Source organism: Nansenia antarctica (assembly GCF_963989245.1).
Source record: "Nansenia antarctica genome assembly, chromosome: 4".
NCBI lineage: Eukaryota > Metazoa > Chordata > Actinopteri > Argentiniformes > Microstomatidae > Nansenia > Nansenia antarctica.
In genome coordinates this window covers 15,281,331-15,305,494 of record NC_137689.1, presented here as the reverse complement: position 1 = coordinate 15,305,494, position 24,164 = coordinate 15,281,331, and the positions used below count along the sequence as shown (strand labels likewise).

Here is a 24,164-nt window from a genome sequence, read left to right as displayed (position 1 = left end):
CTCAATTATAGCGGCTCAATTAAGACAAGTGCTATAATATAGGGTAGGCGTTCGTCTGGAAGCGGGAGAGAGCAGAGAAGAGTGGCTTCTCGGTAAGTTGCATTTGTAACGTTTGATCATGACAACTAACCAGGCACATGCTTATACTCAGTACTCAAGTTGTAAAAGAAAATCAGGGGAGGTGGTGGATTTGATCATATGAGGACAATTTTAGCATCCCCTCAGCGTCAGTGACTTCAGTGTCAGTAACTTGGTAAAAATGTAATTGCATGTGTGCGTGCCCCCTCGCACCTTGAAATAGCAGTAATACTACGTTCATTGATAACATGACATAAAGTATGGAAAGAGGGGGATGATTTTGACTGTTTTTATTTCTGGGGGGATGCCATCCCCCCTCAACTCGAGTGCTGCTTATACTGTAATAATATAATAGTCTTATTCTTATCAGGTGGTCTTATTCTTATATGGCTGCTCACTCCCTTTGCGAACTCCCAGACACCGGAGAAACTCCAGTATAATTTAGCGCGTGGCCGGGCAAGGTCCGTTGTGGAACGCACTACTAGGCATGTTGAAGGGGAGATAGACAGCTCCGGAGGGATATAAAGGAAGACTGAAATACAATCATAAACATCAGTTCCTTTTAAATCTTGAATTAAACTCATTTTCTCGGCTGATAACAACATCGTTAATTTTATTACGAGCCACTTGCATGAATTACACTAGGCAGTGCGGCTCACATGCCTGTAACTCATAACCAGTATGTGCGTACGCAAGGTCAATACACGACGTAGAGCTACGATCGTTTCCACGGTCAAATTGACTCACGTTGAAATGGTATAAATCACTACGTTGACGTGGTTTTCTACGTACGACACGGGTAAGATCAACATTTGATCTGAGTACTTTCTATAAATGAGGCCCCAACACATCCCTGCTTCACCCCAACCTTCACAGGATAGAAGGGGGTCTGCTGGCTACCAACAAGCACACATGCATGCATGCCATTGTGGAACTGTTTGAGGATGCAGAAACATTTTGGGGGATGCCAAATTTCGGCAACGGAGAGGAGGGAGATGCCACGGCTGTTACCACAGATTGAATCTTCTCCCTTCCTTTTGTATATGGTGACAATGTTGCTGTCTTTCCACTCTTGAGAAAGAGTCTCCTTTTCCCAGATGTTGCGAATGAAATGGAATAGTTGTCGAGTTAAGAGGTATCCTCCTGTTAAAAAGGCAGTCTGTTCTTCTAAGACTGTTGAGGACTGAGTTGTCAGAGTGACCAATCACTGACCAGAAGAGGGCTAAAACCCTAGCACGAGAGATGAGTAGAGATGATGAGCTCGCAGTTAGCAGAGCAAGTTATGAGTGTGCCACATATTAGTTTAAAGGGAACCCTGGTTATTAAGACATGTAGGCCTTAATACGCTCTAATTGCCATCTCCTACTAAAATATCTTGGTAGAAAGACATGAAATATGTTAATTATGTTAAAAATCCTTTAGTAGGAGATGGCAATGAGAGCCTACATGTCTTAATAACCAGGTTTTTCTTTAAGGGTTTAAATGCCACTGAAGTTTACTGTCAATTATTTCCATGACAGTGTGATTTGTGTTCTCCATGAGAACTGTTGTTTCCCCTGTGTTTCCTCAGCATTAGAAGTGTAATTCTAGGCCCCGCGGTGGTGTAGCGGTCTACGCACTGGCCGCTAGTGCATGCTGCCCACCGGGGCCGGGGTTCGTATCCCGGCTCGCCAGATCCAGATAATGGCCGAGGCACACGGGAAGCGGCATATTGGCCGGCCGCTTCCGAGGGGGGGTATAGGAGTATTTCTGGACTAGGATCCGTCGCGCAACACCGCCCCCTGGGGTGCCGGAATAACGGTACTGGGCTCGAGGAGCCAGTCAGCCTAGTCTGCCTGGCGCCCTCCTCTGGGACTGCCGGCCACGGGGTCGGGCGGCGGATCCAATGCAATAGGCAGGGGATAATTGGATGCTAAGTTGGGTTAAATTGGCTACCAAATTGGGTGAAAAAGGGATAAAATCTGAAAAACAAATTTATAAAAAAAAAAAAAAAAAGAAGTGTAATTCTGTGATTCAGTTAAGAGAATGCTAGGATCTATGTTGTACCTCTTAAGCTCATGTGCAATGGCGTCTATGAGGTCTCTCTGTCCCATCTCGAGCATCAAGGAGGGTGCGGACATTCCAGGTAGCCAGGTTCACAGTCAAAGGTTTTGCTTTATTTTGTTTTCGACCGTAGAGCTAGGATCGTTTCCATGGTCAAATTGACTCACGTTGAAATTGTATAAATCACTACGTTGACGTGGTTTTCTACGTACGACACGGGTAAGATCAACATTTGATCTGAGTACTTTCTATAAATGAGGCCCCAACACATCCCTGCTTCACCCCAACCTTCACAGGGAAGAAGGGGGTCTGCTGGCTACCAACAAGCACACATGCATGCATGCCATTGTGGAACTGTTTGAGGATGCAGAAACATTTTGGGGGATGCCAAATTTCGGCAACGGAGAGGAGGGAGATGCCACGGCTGTTACCACAGATTGAATCTTCTCCCTTCCTTTTGTATATGGTGACAATGTTGCTGTCTTTCCACTCTTGAGAAAGAGTCTCCTTTTCCCAGATGTTGCGAATGAAATGGAATAGTTGTCGAGTTAAGAGGTATCCTCCTGTTAAAAAGGCAGTCTGTTCTTCTAAGACTGTTGAGGACTGAGTTGTCAGAGTGACCAATCACTGACCAGAAGAGGGCTAAAACCCTAGCACGAGAGATGAGTAGAGATGATGAGCTCGCAGTTAGCAGAGCAAGTTATGAGTGTGCCACATATTAGTTTAAAGGGAACCCTGGTTATTAAGACATGTAGGCCTTAATACGCTCTAATTGCCATCTCCTACTAAAATATCTTGGTAGAAAGACATGAAATATGTTAATTATGTTAAAAATCCTTTAGTAGGAGATGGCAATTAGAGCCTACATGTCTTAATAACCAGGTTTTTCTTTAAGGGTTTAAATGCCACTGAAGTTTACTGTCAATTATTTCCATGACAGTGTGATTTGTGTTCTCCATGAGAACTGTTGTTTCCCCTGTGTTTCCTCAGCATTAGAAGTGTAATTCTGTGATTCAGTTAAGAGAATGCTAGGATCTATGTTGTACCTCTTAAGCTCATGTGCAATGGCGTCTATGAGGTCTCTCTGTCCCATCTCGAGCATCAAGGAGGGTGCGGACATTCCAGGTAGCCAGGTTCACAGTCAAAGGTTTTGCTTTATTTTGTTTTCGACCGTAGAGCTAGGATCGTTTCCATGGTCAAATTGACTCACGTTGAAATTGTATAAATCACTACGTTGACGTGGTTTTCTACGTACGACACGGGTAAGATCAAATTTGATCCAAAGTACTTTCTATAAATGAGGCCCCTGCAATATCCTACACAATAAACATTCCATCCACAACTTATCAATGCACAGTGAAACAGACTTTGTTACTGTATTTGCAATACCCTATTCTTACCATGAAAAACGTTAAACAATGGCACTCTTATGGATTTAATACTTATACCATAGATAGCTGGATTAAGAATGGGAGGGAATATCAAAAAGTAAAGGGACAAAAACACATGAGTGCTGTAAGGTAAATGGTTTGTGTTGAATCTGCTTTGTAATATTTCAAAAAAGCACCCTATAGAGTAGTTGATAACTGCAAACAAGTGTGGAGTGCAAGTTTGCAGTGCTTTGATCTTGGATTCTTTCGAAGATAATGCACAGATTCTTAAGATATGTACATATGAATAAAGGATCATTACGATCTGTGGAAAAGTATATACAGCCACAAGGACTAATCCCACAATGCTCACAAGGTATATATCTGTACAGGAGAGCTTCATAAGTGAGTGATTTATGCAGAATAATTTGTCTATATTGTTTTCACAGAATCGCAGTTGAAGAGGGAGAATGAAAAACATTAGAAATGCCACCAATGGATAAAGCCAGGTGAATGCAATGAGTTTATAAACCTTTGTCAGGGACATCATCATGTGATACTGCAGTGGATAGCATATGGCAACATACCTATCATAACTCATCACTGCTAAAATTGTGAATTCAACCATAGCATATGTGTGTAAACAATAGATCTGTGTTTGACATAAAGCTAGAGACACGTCATGAGTATGGGAGGATAAATTACTCAGTAGTGCTGGCAGTAGAGCAGTGCTCCCATAGAGGCCATTTGCTGCCAAATTACACACAAGGAAATACATTGGCTCATGTAATGTTTTCTCAGTGTAGATCACTCCAATGAGAATTACATTTTCAGCAACAATGACAATGTACAAAATAAGGAAAATGCTGAAGTACATGTACTTAAGATGTTCCATTCCGTAGTATGCAGACAATATGATGGATGTCACTGCTGATGAATTTTCCATAACTGGGGCTTATTTCTTCAGATACTGTAAGAGAACAATACAATGAATGGGTGTAAGTCCCCTAGTATTTGGTTTACCTGAAATCAGATATGTATCAGCACAAACCATGACATTTTAGTTAGTTTTGTAATTGCCATGCTGGATGATGCCAAAACATAAATATCCTTACAGATTAAATAAAGGGCATCATCATTTACAGTACTTACACTATACGTATAATAAGTAAAGTATGATATGTGTTACTTGACACATACCACTTCTACCATGCAGCATGATATTATGGACACACATTGTGATTAGAAAATGTCTTTACCTTTGTGTGATGTCTCCCCATCGATGGCATGACCTGGATTGGAGAATGACTGGAGTTTATGAACTCTTTATGAAATGAAGTCATGTGGTCTTTATGACACTCCAATGATGTGGCATTATTTTAATCTTTTGAGAGCACTCAAGTCAGTGAAAGGACTGTCAGTTCTGTCATGTTTCACAGTCTCAGTCTGGGGAGCAATTAAATGTAAATAGATCAGTGGGGGCAACTTAATTGTTGTGTATCAGTAGTCACACATCTCTTACATTTTAGAACCCTCAATATCACTATTATACAGTGTGTATATATATATATATATAGAGAGAGAGATATATAGGAATAACATTAGTATTTATAACAAATATGGCGTTATAGAGAGATATTTTCTCAACTACTACAGCTAACCGTCGGCCTTGGCCACCCAAGGTGCTGGTTCTAGCGCACCACAAATGGACACATGACAAATTATTAGTGTATTTAACAGTGGAAACGCCTATCCATAAAATGGAAATATTATATTATATTTCCAAATAACCTCAGCTTGTTTTTTGTGCGCAAAGCGCGCGATACAGGATGGACTTATACCCTTTGTCTATCTGTGCAGCGGTAAGGTGAATAATTCTAGCAGTACTGTCCAGACAGTTGTCTTGTTTAGCCATTCAACTAGGCATTATTTATTCAATGGAGAAAGACATGGATCATGCAATTGTGATAATAAATGTGTTCTTTGTTACTTCTTTAATTAAATTAAAGTGTATTTTTCTATTATCATACAATATTTTCTTGAACATGTAAACTCTATAATCATACAGTTGTCTTTCTATTAGTTGTCTCTGTCATACTGAACTGTTTGTTATCATCCTGAACTATCTCTGTTGCTCACCTCACCTCAGTTCTGTCTCTATTGCTCTCCTCTCCTGTTGTCTGTCTCTCTGTTGCTCTCCTCTCCTGTTGTCTGTCTCTCTGTTGCTCTCCTCTCCTGTTGTCTGTCTCTCTGTTGCTCTCCTCTCCTGTTGTCTGTCTCTCTGTTGCTCTCCTCTCCTTGTTGTCTGTCTCTCTGTTGCTCTCCTCTCCTTGTTGTCTGTCTCTCTGTTGCTACATTGGTCGTCGCAGCTGCATTTTTTTTATTTATTTTTTACTTAGCTTCAGGGCTCAAGTCTCACACATAAAAATAAATAAATGTGTATCCAATGTTAGGTGGCCGTCGTGGCCCCCTAGTGGTAGTGGCCCTAGGCTGCAGCCTAGGTAAGCCTATAATCTGCGCATGCTCAGGGCGCACTTTTCTGCGCCCCGACCGGGAAATAGGAGACAGCCAATTGGAGCGCTGCTACAGCTCACGTGTAAGCCAAAAGTATTTGGACTGCCATAGAGTCCCATTCGGCCGGCGTCCCCGACTCCCTACCCTCTGTATTTTCACAGTGAATTTTACACACACACAGATAAAATGTTTATTGTATTGGAGGATTTTTAATGAATGCTGATAGGCGCCGACAGAATATCAGCCGCATTTTATGAATAAACAATGTTTATTTAAAAAAATCTTTTACAAGTAGCAACTAGGAAGTGGGGCCGCGTTGGAAGGTGGAGGCGGCGCCCTAGCGCCCTCTATTGGCCAGCCGCCACTGCCCAGTAGGCTATAGGCTATATTGTGATGTGAGATGAGAGAAAGTGAGGATCTTCTTAAATTACAATCTTTTATAGCATCAGACCAACAGAGCAACAGATTCATGTATAAATGAATCTTAAATCATCAATCTAAGATCAATCATCTTTAATCATCAAACTAACATCAATCTAACTTGTACAATACATTATTATACAATATACATATCTAATATAATATACGATATAACTTGTCGAGCTCCTGTCGCTTCGCCGTCCGCCATTGCAGTTTCACAAGACTGAAGAGACGCGCACTCGGACTGAACATGATTTGGGGGGGTAATATCTTTAGCTAGCTTAAGTAACTAGCTTACTATATTGTTGTTTTAGCAGTTTGTAAAAGAACAGGATTAAAATAAATATATATGACCAATAACATATCGTGGGCAAGCACAATAACAACCAACTTCTTCCGTCTGAAGCTACAATACTGGGACCATTCGTGACTGGGCTACAGGCAGTCAAATACTAGGCGAACGTGTGTGTAAGACACAAATAAACTTGGGTTTCATGCATTTCAAGTGGCATCTTTGTAATCATGACGACGTAGTCATGTCTAAGAATGCATTTCACCATGTAAATTCCCAATATAGTGAAAAAAACACAGCTCATCCGTGATCAGACTTAGCTGAGGTGCTGCAGCTGAAGTATCAAGTAGTGTAAAGAGTGCAAAAAAGCAGCATCTGCACACTCAAATCTGTGCAAAAAAACATGTTTATTGCGAGCTTTCGGTCTCCAGGCTATCGGACAATGTAAACAACAGCTGTATGACAAGTTTGTATGACGCAGTTTGACGTGACTGAAGAGACCCGCAATGCATTTTGGGGATTTAGTACCCCAGTAGTGTCCAGTCATGGCATATTATAATATTTTCCAAAATCGAGTATACATACTAGATTTCTCGCATGCTCAAATCTCGATGTGTGAACGTAAAATAGGTTCTTACATATTAAACACAGCAAATCAACATCCATTAAAAAAAAATACATACATGTTACATGTAACATCAACTAAAATGAGAATTTCAAGTAAAATGAATAATAACAACAAAAAGATATAAGAAAGTAATATTTATGGCAGTTAAACTGAGATGCAACAGAATAGAGAATAGAGCGCGTTGCGATAGAGTGAAAATCTCAAGTATAATGTTGGAGAGCAGTGAAATTAGTGGATGCTCTTGTTTGCTCTTGTTCATTACAATGTCTTTGAAGAGAGTTGTTTTCACAGGCATAATATCATATCTCAGAGACTAACTTTAAACAAAAGAGATTTGTTGCAGAACCTAATATTTTCTGGAAGTGTCTTAACAAAATTACGTTCATGATTATGTATTTTATTTTATATAAATTGTTTCCATAAGTGGGACTTATTTCTTCAGATACAGTAAAGGGCTCTGCACACAGCGTGCGATTCTGTTGCGCGTCAACATTCCATTTTGAAGTTTGAATGGAAGTCTATGAGAACATCGTAAAACATTGCATCCCAATGCACACAGCGTGCGATGCAATTTCTGTTGTATGTTCTCATAGACTTCCATTCAAACTTCAAAATGGAACGTTCACGCGCAACAGAAATCGCACGCTGTGTGCAGAGCCCTTAAGAATACAATACAATTAATGGGTATAAGTCCCCTAGCATTTGGTTTACCCTCCTTCAGCTATGCATCACCACATACGTTGATATTTGTAGTTGGTTTTGTACCTGCCCTGCTTGGATGACAAAAAAAAAATAAAATAAATCTGTACAAATTAAATAATGGTGATATGTGGAGATCTTTCTTGGTCAGGTGGCCGGAAATGATATATATGAAGACTCAGAGAGAAGGTTGAATCGTAATCATTGTATTAGGCAGATCTGGGTTACATTCTCTTGTACAGATGTTTCCAAGGCAGCATGTTCTGTTAAGTCCAAGCTTCAAGCATGGCTACGACATAGGAGATGTCGAGCATGGCTGCGACATAAGGAATGCCGAGCTTGGCTAAGGCGGGTGCCGAGCAAAGTACTGATGTTTGTTACAGCTTATATACTTGTTCTCAGAGAGGGAATAGCTTTACCTCGTAACTTACAATACTGACATTGGTTCCCATACATGGCTCTATCCTGTGTCCATGCTGTTCTACCCTGCTGACCACTGGGCAAGGCTCCTATGTCCTTAGAGTTAAACTGGTCTCACTGTTACTTGATATGGTATATGTGCCTGCTCCTAAGGATGTTGTTTACTACTGAGAGTGGGCAGTTTATGTCCTGAGAGTGGGCACACTGAAAGTATGTTTAAGGTTAAACAATGAGTATTGCAATATTTGATAGGCACACAAAATTGGCATATAGTCACACAAAAACGCATCATATCAAATGGTCATCATAATTTACAGTACTTAGCCTGTAATCAGAATCACAAATGAAGAGCTGTGGAGAATAACAAACCAGGACAGCATAGCTACCACCATCAAAAGGAGAAAGTGGAGCTGGATAGGGCACACCCTTAGGAAGGACTCCAACAACATCACTAGACAGGCCTTGGACTACAACCCGCAGGGGAAGAGGAAAGCTGGAAGGGCGAAAAACACCTGGAGACGTTCCACACTCCAAGACCTGAAGAACATCGGGGTGAGCTGGCAAGAAACAAAGGCCCAGGCCCAAAAGAGAGTGAGATGGAGAGCTCTGGTGGACGCCCTATGCCCCTCAACGGGGTGAAGAGGACTAACTAACTAAACTAGCCTGTAGGTCTAATATGCCATTTATTATGTGACTCATACCATGCAGTATGATATTATAGAAGCAAATTGTGAACAGAAAAAAATGCCGTAAAAAAAGTATTTTATTTTATACAATGGTTAAGATCCGACCACACATTGTGATTGGCTGAGAAACATTTCAGCTATTCTAATATCCACAATATCAAAACATATAATGGCTCCATAACAAACTGCTTTTTCAGAGAGATTTTCAGCAGTGTGGTACCATACACATCAATCATGAGTAAACACATAAAAACCCATAAACACATACAAACCTTTTGAAGTTGTTCACTGACAATTCAAATCACTTTTGTACATTTTGTGTGGTAAAATACCTACTGTATATTTTCACCTGTAATATCCTACACAATAAACATTCTATCCACAACTTATCAATGGACAATGGAACAGCCTTTGCTATTATTTTTGCAATACCCTATTCTTACCATGACAAAGTTTCAACAATGGCACTCTTATGGCTTTAATACTTATACCATAGATAGCTGGATTAAGAATAGGAGGGAATATCAAAAAGTATAGAGACAAAAACACATGAGTTGCGTAAGGTAAATGGCTTGTGTCGAATGAGCGTTGCAACATTTCATAAAAGCACCCTATAGCGTAGTTAATAACTGCAAAGATGTGTGGAGTGCAAGTTTGCAGTGCTTTGATCCTGGATTCTTTCGAAGATAATACACAGATTCTTAAGATATGTACATATGAATAAAAGGTCATTGCAAGCTGTGGACAAGTATAGAAAAACAGAGAGAGTAATCCCACGAAGGCCAGCATAGAGGTATCTGCACAGGAGAGTGAGTAAAGTGAGTGATTTGTGCAGTATAATCTGTCTATATTGTTGCCACAAATTCTTAGTTGAATAGTTATAATGAAAAACAGGAGAAATACCACCATTGGATAAAGCCAGGTGAATGCAATGAGTTTATAAACCTTTGTCAATGACATCATCATGTGATACTGCAGTGGATAGCATATGGCAACATACCTATCATAACTCATCACTGCTAAAATTGTGAATTCACCAATAGCAAATGTGTGTAAACAATAGATCTGTATTTGACATAAGGGTATAGACACCTCATGAGTGTGGGAGGTTAAATGACTCAGTAGTGCTGGCATTAGACCAGTGCTCCCATAGAGGCCATTTGCTGCCAAATTACACACAAAGAAATACATTGGCTGATGTAATGTTTTCTCAGTGTAGATCACTCCAATGAGAATGACATTTTCAGCAACAATGAGAATGTACAAAATAAGGAAAATGCTGAAGTACATGTACTTAAGATGTTCCATTCCGTAGTATTTAGACAATATGATGGATGTCACTACTGATGAATTTTCCATAATTGGTGCTTATTTCTTCAGATACTGTAAGAGAACAATACAATGAATGGGTGTAAGTCCCCTAGCATTTGGTTTACCTGAAATCAGATATGTATCAGCACAAATCTTGACATTTTAGTTAGTTTTGTAATTGCCATGCTGGATGATGCCAAAACATAAATATCCTTACAGATTAAATAAAGGGCATCATCATTTACAGTACTTACACTATACGTATAATAAGTAAAGTATGATATGTGTTACTTGACACATACCACTTCTACCATGCAGCATGATATTATGAACACACATTGTGATTAGAAAATGTCTTTACCTTTGTGTGATGTCTCCCCGTCGATGGCATGACCTGGACTGCAGAGTTCTGAACTCTTTATCTCTGATCTCCTCTGAAATCATGTCATGTGGTCTTATCTTAATCTTTTGGGAGCACTCAAGTCAGTGAAAGGACTGTCAGTTCTATGTCATGTTTCACCGTCTGGGGAGCAATTAAATGTATATATAGATCAGTGGGGGCAGAAGATTAATGCATTCCACAATGGATGTCTCCGGAGGATATGTCGAATCTTCTGTCCAGAAAGGATTTCAAATGAGGACCTTTACAAAAACACAAGCTGTTGCAATGTGATGCTGGAGATTATACAACGCCGACTCCAATGGCTAGGACACGTCCTCAGAATGGATCAGACCTGCATTCCCAAAGTGGCCTTGAGATGGACCCCACCTGGAAAGATGAAACAAGGGAGGCCAAAAACAACCTAGAAGAGAATTGTGACCTCAGAGCTGAAAACTACGAACCTGACCTGGGGTGAGGCACAACACGCTGCAAAGGATAGGACCAGATGGAGGCAGATAGTCGCAGCCTTATGTTCCTCAAGGAACGAAGAGGATTAAGTAAGATCATTGTTCTGATCTGCACTGATCTGTGTATCAGTAGTCACACTTCTCTTACATTTTAGAACCTACGATATCACTGTAGGAGTTGGAGCGTACAAACGAAGCGGAGACTTGGTACCAGTTTAAAGCCCACAGTGTCAGCATTTATTTCACTGTTGACATGAATAGCAAACAACAACACTTCCTTATATGTTACCTATAACCCTTATACACCCCAGTGACTGGCACTAAAGTGCCCACACACAGTTTCCCACAACCGAAACACACAGGTGAATTATGTACGTCATGCCCCTCAGTAGTGTCCGCTACAGACCTCCCCGCTGAATTCATCATATCTAACAACAGTCACCATAGCGAGGCCTGGATCACCCGTCCAAAATGGCTCCGTAAAACCGGAGCGGGGACTGAAAGTTCAACAGGGGCATGCTTAGGAGGGACAGCAGGTGGCTTTTTAGAGGCTTTGTGGTGGCGTGGGGGCAAAGCTGAAGGGTGGCCCCGCCTCGGGGGCCGAGGACGCGAAATGGACCATCATAGGGTGGTTGAAATGGTCCTTGGTGGGCGTCATGGCAGATTAACACATACTCCGCCGTCCGCAGGCAGGGTGGCACATATGACTGGGTTAGCCCATGCTGTGAGCATGGCTCACTGTTTGACCGCCGACCAAGGGATCTTGGCGTTAGGGACGAAATCCCCAGGAACCCGTAGTGGCTATCCGTAAACCAGCTCGGCAGATGATGACTGGAGATCCTCTTTAGGGGCGGTCCTGAGGCCCAACATGACCCACGGGAGCCTGTCAACCCAACTACTGTCTTTAAGTGCAGCTGTCATAGAGCGATGAAACCGCTCACACAACCCGTTGGCCTGTGGGTGATATGCAGTGGTGCGGTGTAGCTTCATCCCCAGGCCTCCGGCAACCGCACTCCAGAGCTCAGACGTAAACTGTGGCCCCCGGTTGGAGGAGACGTCTGATGGAGCGCCAAACTGGGCGACCCAAGTGCCAATGAACGCACGAGCCACCTCAGCGGCCGTGGTAGATGACAGTGGAACGGCTTCCGGCCACCGTGTGGCTCTGTCGACCATTGTGAGGAGGTAGGTAAACCCATGAGGAGGTGGCAAGGCCCCACCAGGTCCACATTGACATGATCAAACCACCTCTCCGGCACTGAAAAATTTGCCAGTGGGGCCCACTTCCGAATGTCCTTTCTTAGCCCGTGCCGGACAAATTTAGCTGCCACCAGTTTTTGAGATGGCTTCCTCCCTGGGTGGGATAGGCCATGAATAGCATCGAAAACCTGTTGCCTCCAGGGCCTGAGCGTATTGGTCAGAGGCCTGATCGCCTGCCATGTGGGCGTGGTCAATGCCCAGGTGAACCACACCGGCGACCGCCTGGGAGAGGCAATCAGCAACCCGGTTGTCCTTCCCCATAACATGTTGAATGTCTGTGGTACACTCCGAGATGAAGGACAGCTGGCGCTGCTAACGGGCAGACCACGGTTCTGAAACCTTCACCATCGCAAACGGTAAGTAAGGAGAAGAAGGCAGAAAGGGCATGTCAGCAGGGCATGGGCCGGATTCAAACCCATAAAATAGCTAATAATAATAAGTGCTAGACCACTGGACCACCCCAGGCCACATTCTCACTCTTTTTACACGCAATACAAAGCTAGCAGGGTCATTTACTTTAACCAGAGAATGTGAGTCTTAAAGTGATAGGCACCCAGAAATGTGAGTAGGTATACTATGGTATACTATGTATACGGTAGTCATAGCAGAAACCCCATGTATGTTAATAACTTAAAAGAACATCAAGTGAAGGCAGTATTTTTCCGGTGATCTTTCTCTCTCTCCCTCTCTCTCCCTCGCTCTGAATAAGGGTAAACAAAAAGACATGACTGCTTTCTGCTTATAATGTTTCACTTTTTGAACCGCTTATTAAGAATGGATGACAGCAGAGACTGAACCCAGAACAATTTATAATTAAGTGAAATGACATTATTATTAATGATTATATTATTGATGGCAAACTCACTGTACAAAGATAGGGCTGGCAGTAGCAACTCCGCAGCAGAAATGCTGTCTTTATGGATACCACAAGAATGAGAGCCACAGCAGCACCGCACACACACGCGCTGCTGAGGTAGAGGTCAGCGGTATCGCCCAACATGTACCAGAGTGATTGCAAGTGTTATTGCAATTATCTGCCCAAGATTTACAGCATACCTCATTTGTAAAACATGGTGGAGGGGGTGCTAATGTTAGGGCATACAGTATAGCTGACACTAGAACTGGCTAACATGTCTTAATTTATGATGTTACAACAATTGATTATGTTATTTTGAAGTGTACAGAAGCATCTTGTCTTTTCGAGTACAAGCAAATGCCTCCAAATTCATTGGATAGTGCTTCATCATACATTATTCGCTCAGCATTTCTATTACATTAGCCTATTAGCAGTACTATTACATTATTGCCAGTTATTACATTATTAGTTGCTACAAGGTAGGCTTGGGCTGAATAGGTTTGTCTTGTACAAAATACATTTAATAATAATGTCACAATGTTCATCGCTACACAGATTATTTTATTGAAAACAGATTTACTTTTAATCTCCATGTGGGCCATAACTGAAAAGAAAGTCTGTCTTGCCTGTTCTATAACCGATGAAAAGAAACACCTTAAGGAAACACACAGCCAGTCTTTTGAGGACTGAGATGGTTCAAAGGCTGTATGATATGTTGATAATGAACATAGCTGGATTATAGATTATGAACAAAGACTAAAACTATGGGATGGATTAAGGGCTATTGTTTGACTAGATACAAAGACCATACAAAGACATCTGATGAATGTTGCACTCAGATATCTGAAAATGGAAAACATACATACTGTAACGTTTGTGAAGAGGTTATAAATCTGGCACACAATATAGTTTTTACCCCCTTGATTTGATCAATTGCCAATGTTGATGGGCACAGAGGGCATGACTCCTTGAACATAATTTCATCAGAGTTCCATCAGTGTTTTCTGACGGGAGATCATTGCAGCTCTGTCCTCATCTCCAGGCACTTTCCACAGAGGGCTCAATTTCGTCTCAGTGTCCTTTAGGTCTCATCAGTGAGTGGTTTTAATTGCTTTCAAGGGGATGGAAATACATACATGACCTCTGATAAACATGTTTATCTATGAAGTAGTTGCATCAGTGGAATCCCAAAAGGTACTGAGAATAACTTTAGAATATCCAGAAGGGTACAAACACATTTTTGGTTTTGGCTTGGTTTTGAGAAACTTACCGACACCATTGTTACCCTCATCCGGCTACAATGGAACAAATAGGGGCAATCGTGCAACCGTGAAAGAAAGGCAAAAAAAAAAAATGCTGAAATAGATTATACATAACAATGTTGTGAAACTTTTTTAGAATCAGAATCAGAATTCTTTCATTGGCCAAGTATATGTGACACAGTCTGGTATGGCTGTGTCAGGGAAAAACCTTCCGCTGGGCAAAAGCTACCGGGGGTGCGGCCTAACGCGTCACGACCAGCTGGCACGCGCACGCGTCACGACCAGCTGGCGAGTGTTTTTGAAACCTCCGTTTTGGCCGCCATTAGCGAAAAGCTTTAATTTGCCTCTACAAGTGTTAATATGTCATTTTAAGTTTTAATATGTTTTCAGGCGAGAAAGTAACCATATATATTCACAAAATGTATCCGGTTTATCAAAATAACCCGTTTATATAAAGAAAGAAACGGAGGTCTGATCAGCAGATCATTTCTCATAAAGTTGCAAACGCAACTTGAGCCCTGGACTAAGCATCCTAATATGTCATTTTATGAAGTTTTAATATGTTTTCAGGCGAGAAAGTAACCATATATATTCACAAAATGTATCCGGTTTATCAAAATAACCCGTTTATATAAAGAAAGAAACGGAGGTCTGATCAGCAGATCATTTCTCATAAAGTTGCAAACGCAACTCAGCAATTCAACTTAATAAAAATAATGCGCGTTTCGTTCAAGATCCATTAGAGTAGGACATGTACAGTTATGATAAGTACAGCAGTGGTGTGCCGTCAGGGCCAGCAAGGCCTTCTCTGCTGGCCTAAACATCATCAGAATATACATTTTATTTTAATATATATTTTCCACAAATATGTATTAATGATTCCCCATAGTCTATTCTCTTCATTTCATAGCTTTCCTCTTGGTTGCGCTGCTTCCAGTCTCCGATTGAGATTTGGAGGGCTGGCCTTTATGTTAGAGCTTTTATCCAATCAAAATGTGTTGCTAGGGGGCTCAAAAATCTGCCCGCCTTCACATTAAACGGTGCTGCGAATCCGACCTGTAACTTAACGTTGGAACGAGAAAACCTGTGGCGTACCTAGTAAACCTACGTAGATGCGAGCAAAAGCAACAACGGCGCCTGCTGTAAGGCTCAATGATGTCAGCACCCAGCACGTCTTTTGATTGGATACGCACTATTGCTACGCACTATTGATACGCACTATTGATATTCACTATTGAGATGCGGAACTATGCCGGTAGATGTGAAACTTTTGAAAGTGCGCAGGGAAACGGAGCATCACAACGAAAGCTTTCGTTGACTGATCGATAATACTGATCGATTGTGTCCTGTTTTTGGGTAAACAATAACTTTCATTTAGGGGACACAATGAAAGCGCCAAGTCCACAAACAGAGGAAACTACGTTGAGCTTCTTTCTTTTCTGGCTGAAAACAACCCAGATTTACATTACCACCTGTCCACAAACAAAGTGTTTACATAGTGTTTACTACACCCACCCTGTCTTCTCCTCTCTCTCCATCCTACACCCACCCTGCCTTCTCCTCTCTCTCTCTCCATCCTACACCCACCCTGCCTTCTCCTCTCTCCATCCTACACCTACCCTGCCTTCTCCTCTCTCCATCCTACACCCACCCTGAGAGTTTTGGTGAGGTTTAAGATGAGATTAGGCCGTTGATTGTCATTGTCCCACTTAACAGTTGACTGTGTAACATACGTATACTGGTTCTATTATTGTTGAATTTGTGAATGATATGTTACTCCCTAACTATTATTATATACCTGATTGTAACCTGTACAGTTCTTTTGCAAACGTTATCCCCCTGAAGTGTTGTGTATTTATGTATAAAGTTTATTCTGTTTTCTGAATCAGTGTGGACTCGTGGTGTGTTTGTTCATCGTCTGACATTGGCACGTTTTATTACAATATCAACTACTATACTAGTCCAAAAGTTACATATGACTGTACTTATCATAACTGTACATGTCCTACTCTAATGGATCTTGAACGAAACGCGCATTATTTTTATTAAGTTGAATTGCTGAGTTGCGTTTGCAACTTTATGAGAAATGATCTGCTGATCAGACCTCCGTTTCTTTCTTTATATAAACGGGTTATTTTGATAAACCGGATACATTTTGTGAATATATATGGTTACTTTCTCGCCTGAAAACATATTAAAACTTCATAAAATGACATATTAACACTTGTAGAGGCAAATTAAAGCTTTTCGCTAATGGCGGCCAAAACGGAGGTTTCAAAAACACTCGCCAGCTGGTCGTGACGCTTGCGCGTGCCAGCTGGTCGTGACGCGTTAGGCCGCACCCCCGGTAGCTTTTGCCCAGCGGAAGGTTTTTCCCTGACTGCTGTCCGTCTGCAATTCTCAAGTCGTGCAAATGTATGGAGGGTGTATCATGCCTGATTTAAATACAATACAAACATCGGAATGCAATACACACATCGGAATGGAATACACGTGTAACACCAAATACAATGCAAAAATACGGAATGTTTGTGCCAAAATAAAAGCAATGTGTATTACATTTGAGCGCAGCGTATTCCATTCTAGCATGTGTATTGTATTTAGTCACGAGTGTATTCCATTCTGCATGTGTATTACATTTGAGCGCTGTAGGTATTATGGCACTTGCAAATACAATGCTGCAAATACAATGCAAATTAGTATCCGCCCATATGCAAATTAGTATCCGCCCATAGGTTCTGGGTACTCATTTGCATTGCTTTTCGATATCCGGTTACTCATTTGCATTGCTTTTCGATATCCTATGTAAATCCGATCTAATTTGCATTGTATTCCATTCCGATGTAGGTATTTTGGCACCTACATCGGAATGGAATACAATGCAAATTAGTATCCGCCCATAGGTTCTGCCCTTTCCGGCCATAGGATTCGCGATGCCAACGATGACGACAGTTTCTGTAATAGCTTATTAATAAAGATTCGAAAAATTATGCTGACCATCGTATTATCTTAGTTTAATGTCATTTCAATGAATCATATAACTTTTATTTACAACAAGCACAACACAAAAATCGCTATTATGCACCGTCTTTGTCCGCGAATAACACCGGCTGTGGAGGTGGTACACACTTTGCTAACTTCACCATCTGTCTACGGTCATTTTGAGCCCTTAACCACCGCGCTGACACCCCGAGAAGTTATGCTAGTTTTAACCGTAAACTCGATGAACCGGGAGTTCACCCAGCCGCTATTTCTACCCCGGAATTCCATTCAAATGCCCGCGTCAGTCAGCCTTTTCCGTAGAAATACATCGCTCCGTTATATATCTAACGTTACATGTTTTAAGGCTGATCTGTGCATGATAGTGCTGCATTATGTTGATCTATTTATATCGATCTATAAACGCGGAGATTGGAGCCCCAGACAGCGCTGCACTCGTATCTATCAGCCTGTCTGTATAATGATGTCGTTGAATGCCGATGCTGTGGTACTGTGCTGAATGAACCATTCGCTGACTGTCTTAATAAATCAAGTACAGAGATTCCAACCCGTGTTGAACATTCTATTTCCTTGTCAAATCGTGTATGCTGTCATTGCTGTGCACCATGAGATGACAACGCATTTAAGATCACAATCCTCAATAGATTGATTCCATCGTTTTACCGACAAGAAGATTCTACAATCTATCAGCCTTTCCGTAGAAATACATCGCTCCCTGTATAACGATATATATCTAACGTTACATGTTTTAATAGTAAGGGCATTTTACCAGATATTTGACCAATCTGCGAAGTAAATCGTTACCAAGAAATTTCTTCACCAATGTGTTTCTAAAGGTGTGTAATAACATGTCCTAAAAGGTTGAAATTCAACTCCTGTGGGAAACCTCATAAAAAACTGCTCAAAGTTGGGGTACTGATAACCGATTTTCGAAAATTCGAAAATGCTTAAATTGGACTTTAGTAACTTTTGAGGGGTCAAACTAGGCATTTTTCATGATTCTGAGTTGATTGCAAGCATTTATTTGTCACCAAGAGCACTTCCTGGTGCAACCCCCAAACCCCCCCCACCCCCATTGGTGGTTGGCATTCAAAGTGAGGAAGTTTGGAGGTAACAGGTAACATTAGACAACATTAGACAGCACCAGCAGAGAGGCACTATGATGGGCATGGACTCTTAGTCATAGGCCTCACTACATGTGGAACAATAGAACCAGGCTGCTTGAGCTACTCACACAGCCCAGCAGAGAGGCACTATCAACAACAACTCTTGACCCAGGCACTGGTCATCTCCCGCCTGGATTACTGCAATGTACTCCTGGCTGGGCTCCCCGCTTCAGCCATTAGACCTCTGCAGCTCATCCAGAATGCTGCTGCCCGGCTGGTATTCAACCTCCCCAAATACTCGCATGTCACCCCTCTCCTTCGCACCCTGCACTGGCTCCCGATAGCAGCTCGCATCAGATTCAAGACCCTGGTGCTTGCATACCAGGCAGCTAAAGGGACAGCCCCTGCCTACCTGAAGGAAATGGTAACCCCCCAAACCCCTGCCCGCTCACTCCGTTCCTCCACCTCGGCTGGCCGACTGGCCCCACCTCCTCTACACAGCAGTCGGGCTGCCCGATCACGTCTCTTCACAACACTGGCTCCCCGCTGGTGGAATGAGCTCCCCACGGCCGTCAGAACGGCAGAGTCACTACCCATCTTCCGTCGTAGACTGAAGACCCATCTCTTCAGGTTACATCTTAACTGCTCCTCCTGAGACATCTTCTGACCCTCACCACTACGTCTCCTAAAGACACCCGCTTTTCCCTCTACTGTGTCCCTAAGAACTTCTACTGCCCCCCTTGTACTGTTTCTCAGTTTCTCCAGTAAAAAAAAAAAAAAACGTTTTAGTAGAAGGCGATAATAGGGAGAAGGTTTTTCCTTCTATCAGTGGCCCCGGGCCCGAGCTAGAGTACTCTTCCTGCAACGAATAGTGGAATGCTGATTCACATGCTTAGTATTCAAATGTATTGATTGTAAGTCGCTTTGGAATAAGGCGTCTGCTAAATGCCAAAAATGTAATTGTAAATCTATCATGGAGGTCATAGCTCCAGAAGAGGGGTGACTGGTAGACAGCTAGGCCCAGTGAGGGCTCTCCTGATCGGACTGACAGAGTAGCAGTTAGGCCCTGGAGGTCAGAGCTCCAGATGAGGGGTGAATGGTAGACAGCTAGGCCCAGTGAGAGCACTCCTAATCGGACTGACAGAGTAGCAGTTAGGCCCTGGAGCTCATGTGACCTCCAGCATAGGGCCACAGGCCTAGTCACAGCACCCATGGAAGGTGTGTTGTCTCTGGGCTGTGTGTCTAGCTGAACACCTCTGGTAGTCCTTGGTACATCTCATGTTGGTACATCTCTTCCACAATGGGAGGTGAGAGTGAAGCTATTCAGCTTCACTTTCATCTCCCTTTTTTTAGGCCTCCATAACAGGTAAGTTACTGCCCAGCAGAGTGTCTCTCTGCTGGGCTGAGTGAGTAGCTGAAGCAGCCTGGTTCTATTGTTCCACATGTAGTGAGGCCTATGACTCTGTTTCCATGCCCATGATAGTGTCTCTCTGCTGGGCTGTGTGAGTAAATGAAGCAGCCTGGTTCTATTGTTCCACATGTAGTGAGGCCTATGACTCTGTTTCCATGCCCATGATAGTACCTCTCTGCTGGGCTGTGTGAGTAGCTCAAGCAGCCTGGTTCTATTGTTCCACATGTAGTGAGGCCTATGACTAAGTGTCCATGCCCATGATAGTGCCTCTCTGCTGGGCTGTGTGAGTAGCTCAAGCAGCCTGGTTCTATTGTTCCACATGTAGTGAGGCCTATGACTAAGAGTCCATGCCCATCATAGTGCCTCTCTGCTGGTGCTGTCTAATGTTGTCTAATGTTACCTGTTACCTCCAAACTTCCTCACTTTGAATGCCAACCACCAATGGGGGTGGGGGGGTTTGGGGGTTGCACCAGGAAGTGCTCTTGGTGACAAATAAATGCTTGCAATCAACTCAGAATCATGAAAAATGCCTAGTTTGACCCCTCAAAAGTTACTCAAGTCCAATTTAAGCATTTTCGAATTTTCGAAAATCGGTTATCGGTACCCCAACTTTGAGCAGTTTTTTATGAGGTTTCCCACAGGAGTTGAATTTCAACCTTTTAGGACATGTTATTACACACCTTTAGAAACACATTGGTGAAGAAATGTCTTGGTAACGATTTACTTCGCAGATTGGTCAAATATCTGGTAAAATTCCCTTACTATTAAAACATGTAACGTTAGATATATATCGTTATACAGGGAGCGATGTATTTCTACGGAAATATGGAATCAATCTATTGAGGATTGTGATCTTAAATGCTTTGTCATCTCATGGTGCACAGCAATGACAGCATACACGATTTGACAAGGAAATAGAATGTTCAACACGGGTTGGAATCTCTGTACTTGATTTATTAAGACAGTCAGCGAATGGTTCATTCAGCACAGTACCACAGCATCGGCATTCAACGACATCATTATACAGACAGGCTGATAGATACGAGTGCAGCGCTGTCTGGGGCTCCAATCTCCGCGTTTATAGATCGATATAAATAGATCAACATAATGCAGCACTATCATGCACAGATCAGCCTTAAAACATGTAACGTTAGATATATAACGGAGCGATGTATTTCTACGGAAAAGGCTGACTGACGCGGGCATTTGAATGGAATTCCGGGGTAGAAATAGCGGCTGGGTGAACTCCCGGTTCATCGAGTTTACGGTTAAAACTAGCATAACTTCTCGGGGTGTCAGCGCGGTGGTTAAGGGCTCAAAATGACCGTAGACAGATGGTGAAGTTAGCAAAGTGTGTACCACCTCCACAGCCGGTGTTATTCGCGGACAAAGACGGTGCATAATAGCGATTTTTGTGTTGTGCTTGTTGTAAATAAAAGTTATATGATTCATTGAAATGACATTAAACTAAGATAATACGATGGTCAGCATAATTTTTCGAATCTTTATTAATAAGCTATTACAGAAACTGTCGTCATCGTTGGCATCGCGAATCCTATGGCCGGAAAGGGCAGAACCTATGGGCGGATACTAATTTGCATATGGGCGGATACTAATTTGCATTGTATTTGCGAGTGCCATAATACCTACAGCGCTCAAATGTAATACACATGCAGAATGGAATACACTCGTGACCAAATACAATACACTCGTGACCAAATACAATACACATGCTAGAATGGAATACGCTGCGCTCAAATGTAATACACATTGCTTTTATTTTGGCACAAACATTCCGTATTTTTGCATTGTATTTGGTGTTACACGTGTATTCCATTCCGATGTGTGTATTGCATTCCGATGTTTGTATTGTATTTAAATCAGGCATGATACACCCTCCATACAAATGAGCAATGACGTTCTAAAAAAAGAGAAGTTTTTGGCATATTATGAAAGTTTAAGTGTTGAAGAGCCCACTCGATATACAAACAACTGTTTTAGGATCACTAAATACTTATCGTATTGACCCGAATATAAGGCGACCGTGATTATAAGACAACCTCCCTTTTTCAAGACTCATTTTTGGAAAATGACTTTTTTGAAGACAAATCTTTTAATTTTTTTAAATAAAGGAAATCATTTGATTTGTATTCACATTGAATAAAACAAGGCTTTGAGCTGAATGACAGCTCTGGTAATGGGCATACATTCGTCACTTATTCACACACCCTCCTGTCAATCTCCTGGAAGCGGCCGCTTTTCTCTGACTGTTAGCATTCTTAAGCCGATCTTTTTGGGCTCACCATCAACATTACACTCTGTAATATCATATTTCTTGGCTGCTCGACAGTTGTTTGATGCCTCTGCTTTATTGATCACCATGGTCTTAAAATTGGCATCGTAACTCCTCCTCTGTTGTTTTTTTTACTTTTTTTCTGGGGAAAAAACCTGTCTTATATTCGGGTCAATACGGTAATTTGTGAATTGGATTCACATTGGATTTTGCGTGTGTTTTGATTCAGAGGATTTCTCCGGTATTTGGTTAGAGGTGTGCCAACATTCAAATTAGCATATTGTCACCACTCCGCCTCCATGTCCACGACCCGCGGTGATTGACACCACTTGTCTGCAATCTGGCCATCAACTCTCCTCTACTAATACCCTGCACCTGCTGCTAGTCAATCACCATCCACTGGAAGGAATCAAATGCATTGCTCAAATTCTTACCTGCCTGTCCTGTGTCTGCATTTGGGTTCCGCCTTGATTCTTGACTTCTTCAACTATTTTCAGATTTCAATGTAGGACACATCATTTAAAAGCTTACAATCTGCACTTTCATAACCTGGATAAAACTGAAAAATGCCCTTCCCCTACTATCCATTCTATCCATCAGTCATTGCAAGAAAAAGTAATCTATGCTTGGGCCAGAGCAGAGGCCATTGGCAGTCAAAATTAATGAATGGTCTTTATTGTCATTGATATAGTACAGGTACCAAACAACGACATTTGGGAGGGGGGGCTCCCCTGGTGCTAGAAAAAAAAAAACGAAAAACAAGAAGGGAAAAGAGCTGGTTTACATAAATAAAGGCTATGTACACTATCCACTATACTATACTATACAAATAAAACACTGTGCTGTACTCTATGCTATGCTATACCTATTCTAACATTTCCTATTCTCTGAACCTTACAGTGGAGGCTCCTCCATAGAGGTGGAGGAGGCCTGGCCTCCCCAATAATTTGAGAGAAGAGAGAGAGATTTAAAAAAGCAATAATTATATTTATTTTATTTATTTATTTATTTAACATATTATATTATATTAATATTATTTCCGTTTTGTTCATAAATCTGAATTTTTCCATGGCTAAAACCCAATATTGCAATTGTAAAGCACCTACAGGCCAGAATCCCTATCCGTTTGTATTGAAGGAGGCCAGGCCTCCTGTCGGAAAGGCCAGGCCTCCTGTCGGAAAGTGGTTTCTCATAGAAGTCAATGTAATGCAATTTTTTTCATGGCAATATGTGATTGGCCAAATCACTGAAAATGGGTGGGCACAGGAGGCCTGGCCTCACCATGCATTGAGTCCAGGGCTGAAAGATTGACATTTTGTTCGTCCAATCACATGAAGCCATTTTGAGAATTCGCCAGTCACTTCAGTGCAGGACACACTAGAACACCCATGGCTATTATCCAGTGGTGTGCCGTCAGGGCCAGCAAGGCCTTCTCTGCTGGCCTAAACATCATCAGAATATACATTTTATTTTAATATATTTTTTCCACAAATATGTATTAATGATTCCCCATAGTCTATTCTCTTCATTTCATAGCTTTCCTCTTGGTTGCGCTGCTTCCAGTCTCCGATTGAGATTTGGAGGGCTGGCCTTTATGTTAGAGCTTTTATCCAATCAAAATGTGTTGCTAGGGGGCTCCAAAACCTGCCCGCCTGCACGTTAAACGGTG

At 42.0% G+C, this 24,164-nt stretch overlaps 2 protein-coding genes across 2 annotated transcripts in view; both read right to left on the bottom strand.

Annotated features, from left to right (window-relative positions):
- LOC308155722 (olfactory receptor 51L1-like) overlaps positions 1-4,437 on the bottom strand; it is a gene marked incomplete at both ends in the record, with an annotated part of 11,129 nt that extends 6,692 nt beyond the window's left edge. The window contains one exon of the mRNA XM_080529096.1: positions 3,522-4,437. Within this exon, the coding sequence (XP_080385222.1) occupies positions 3,522-4,437 (916 nt within the window). The remainder of the gene's footprint in view (positions 1-3,521) is intronic.
- A 4,494-nt stretch (positions 4,438-8,931) lies between these two features.
- LOC308155721 (olfactory receptor 51I2-like) lies at positions 8,932-10,458 on the bottom strand (the record flags this gene model as incomplete). Its single annotated transcript, XM_080529095.1, has 3 exons — positions 8,932-8,957; positions 9,594-9,888; positions 10,243-10,458. The coding sequence occupies 3 exons, from the start codon at positions 10,456-10,458 to the stop codon at positions 8,932-8,934; spliced, it is 537 nt and encodes a 178-aa protein (XP_080385221.1).
- Positions 10,459-24,164: the final 13,706 nt, after the last annotated feature.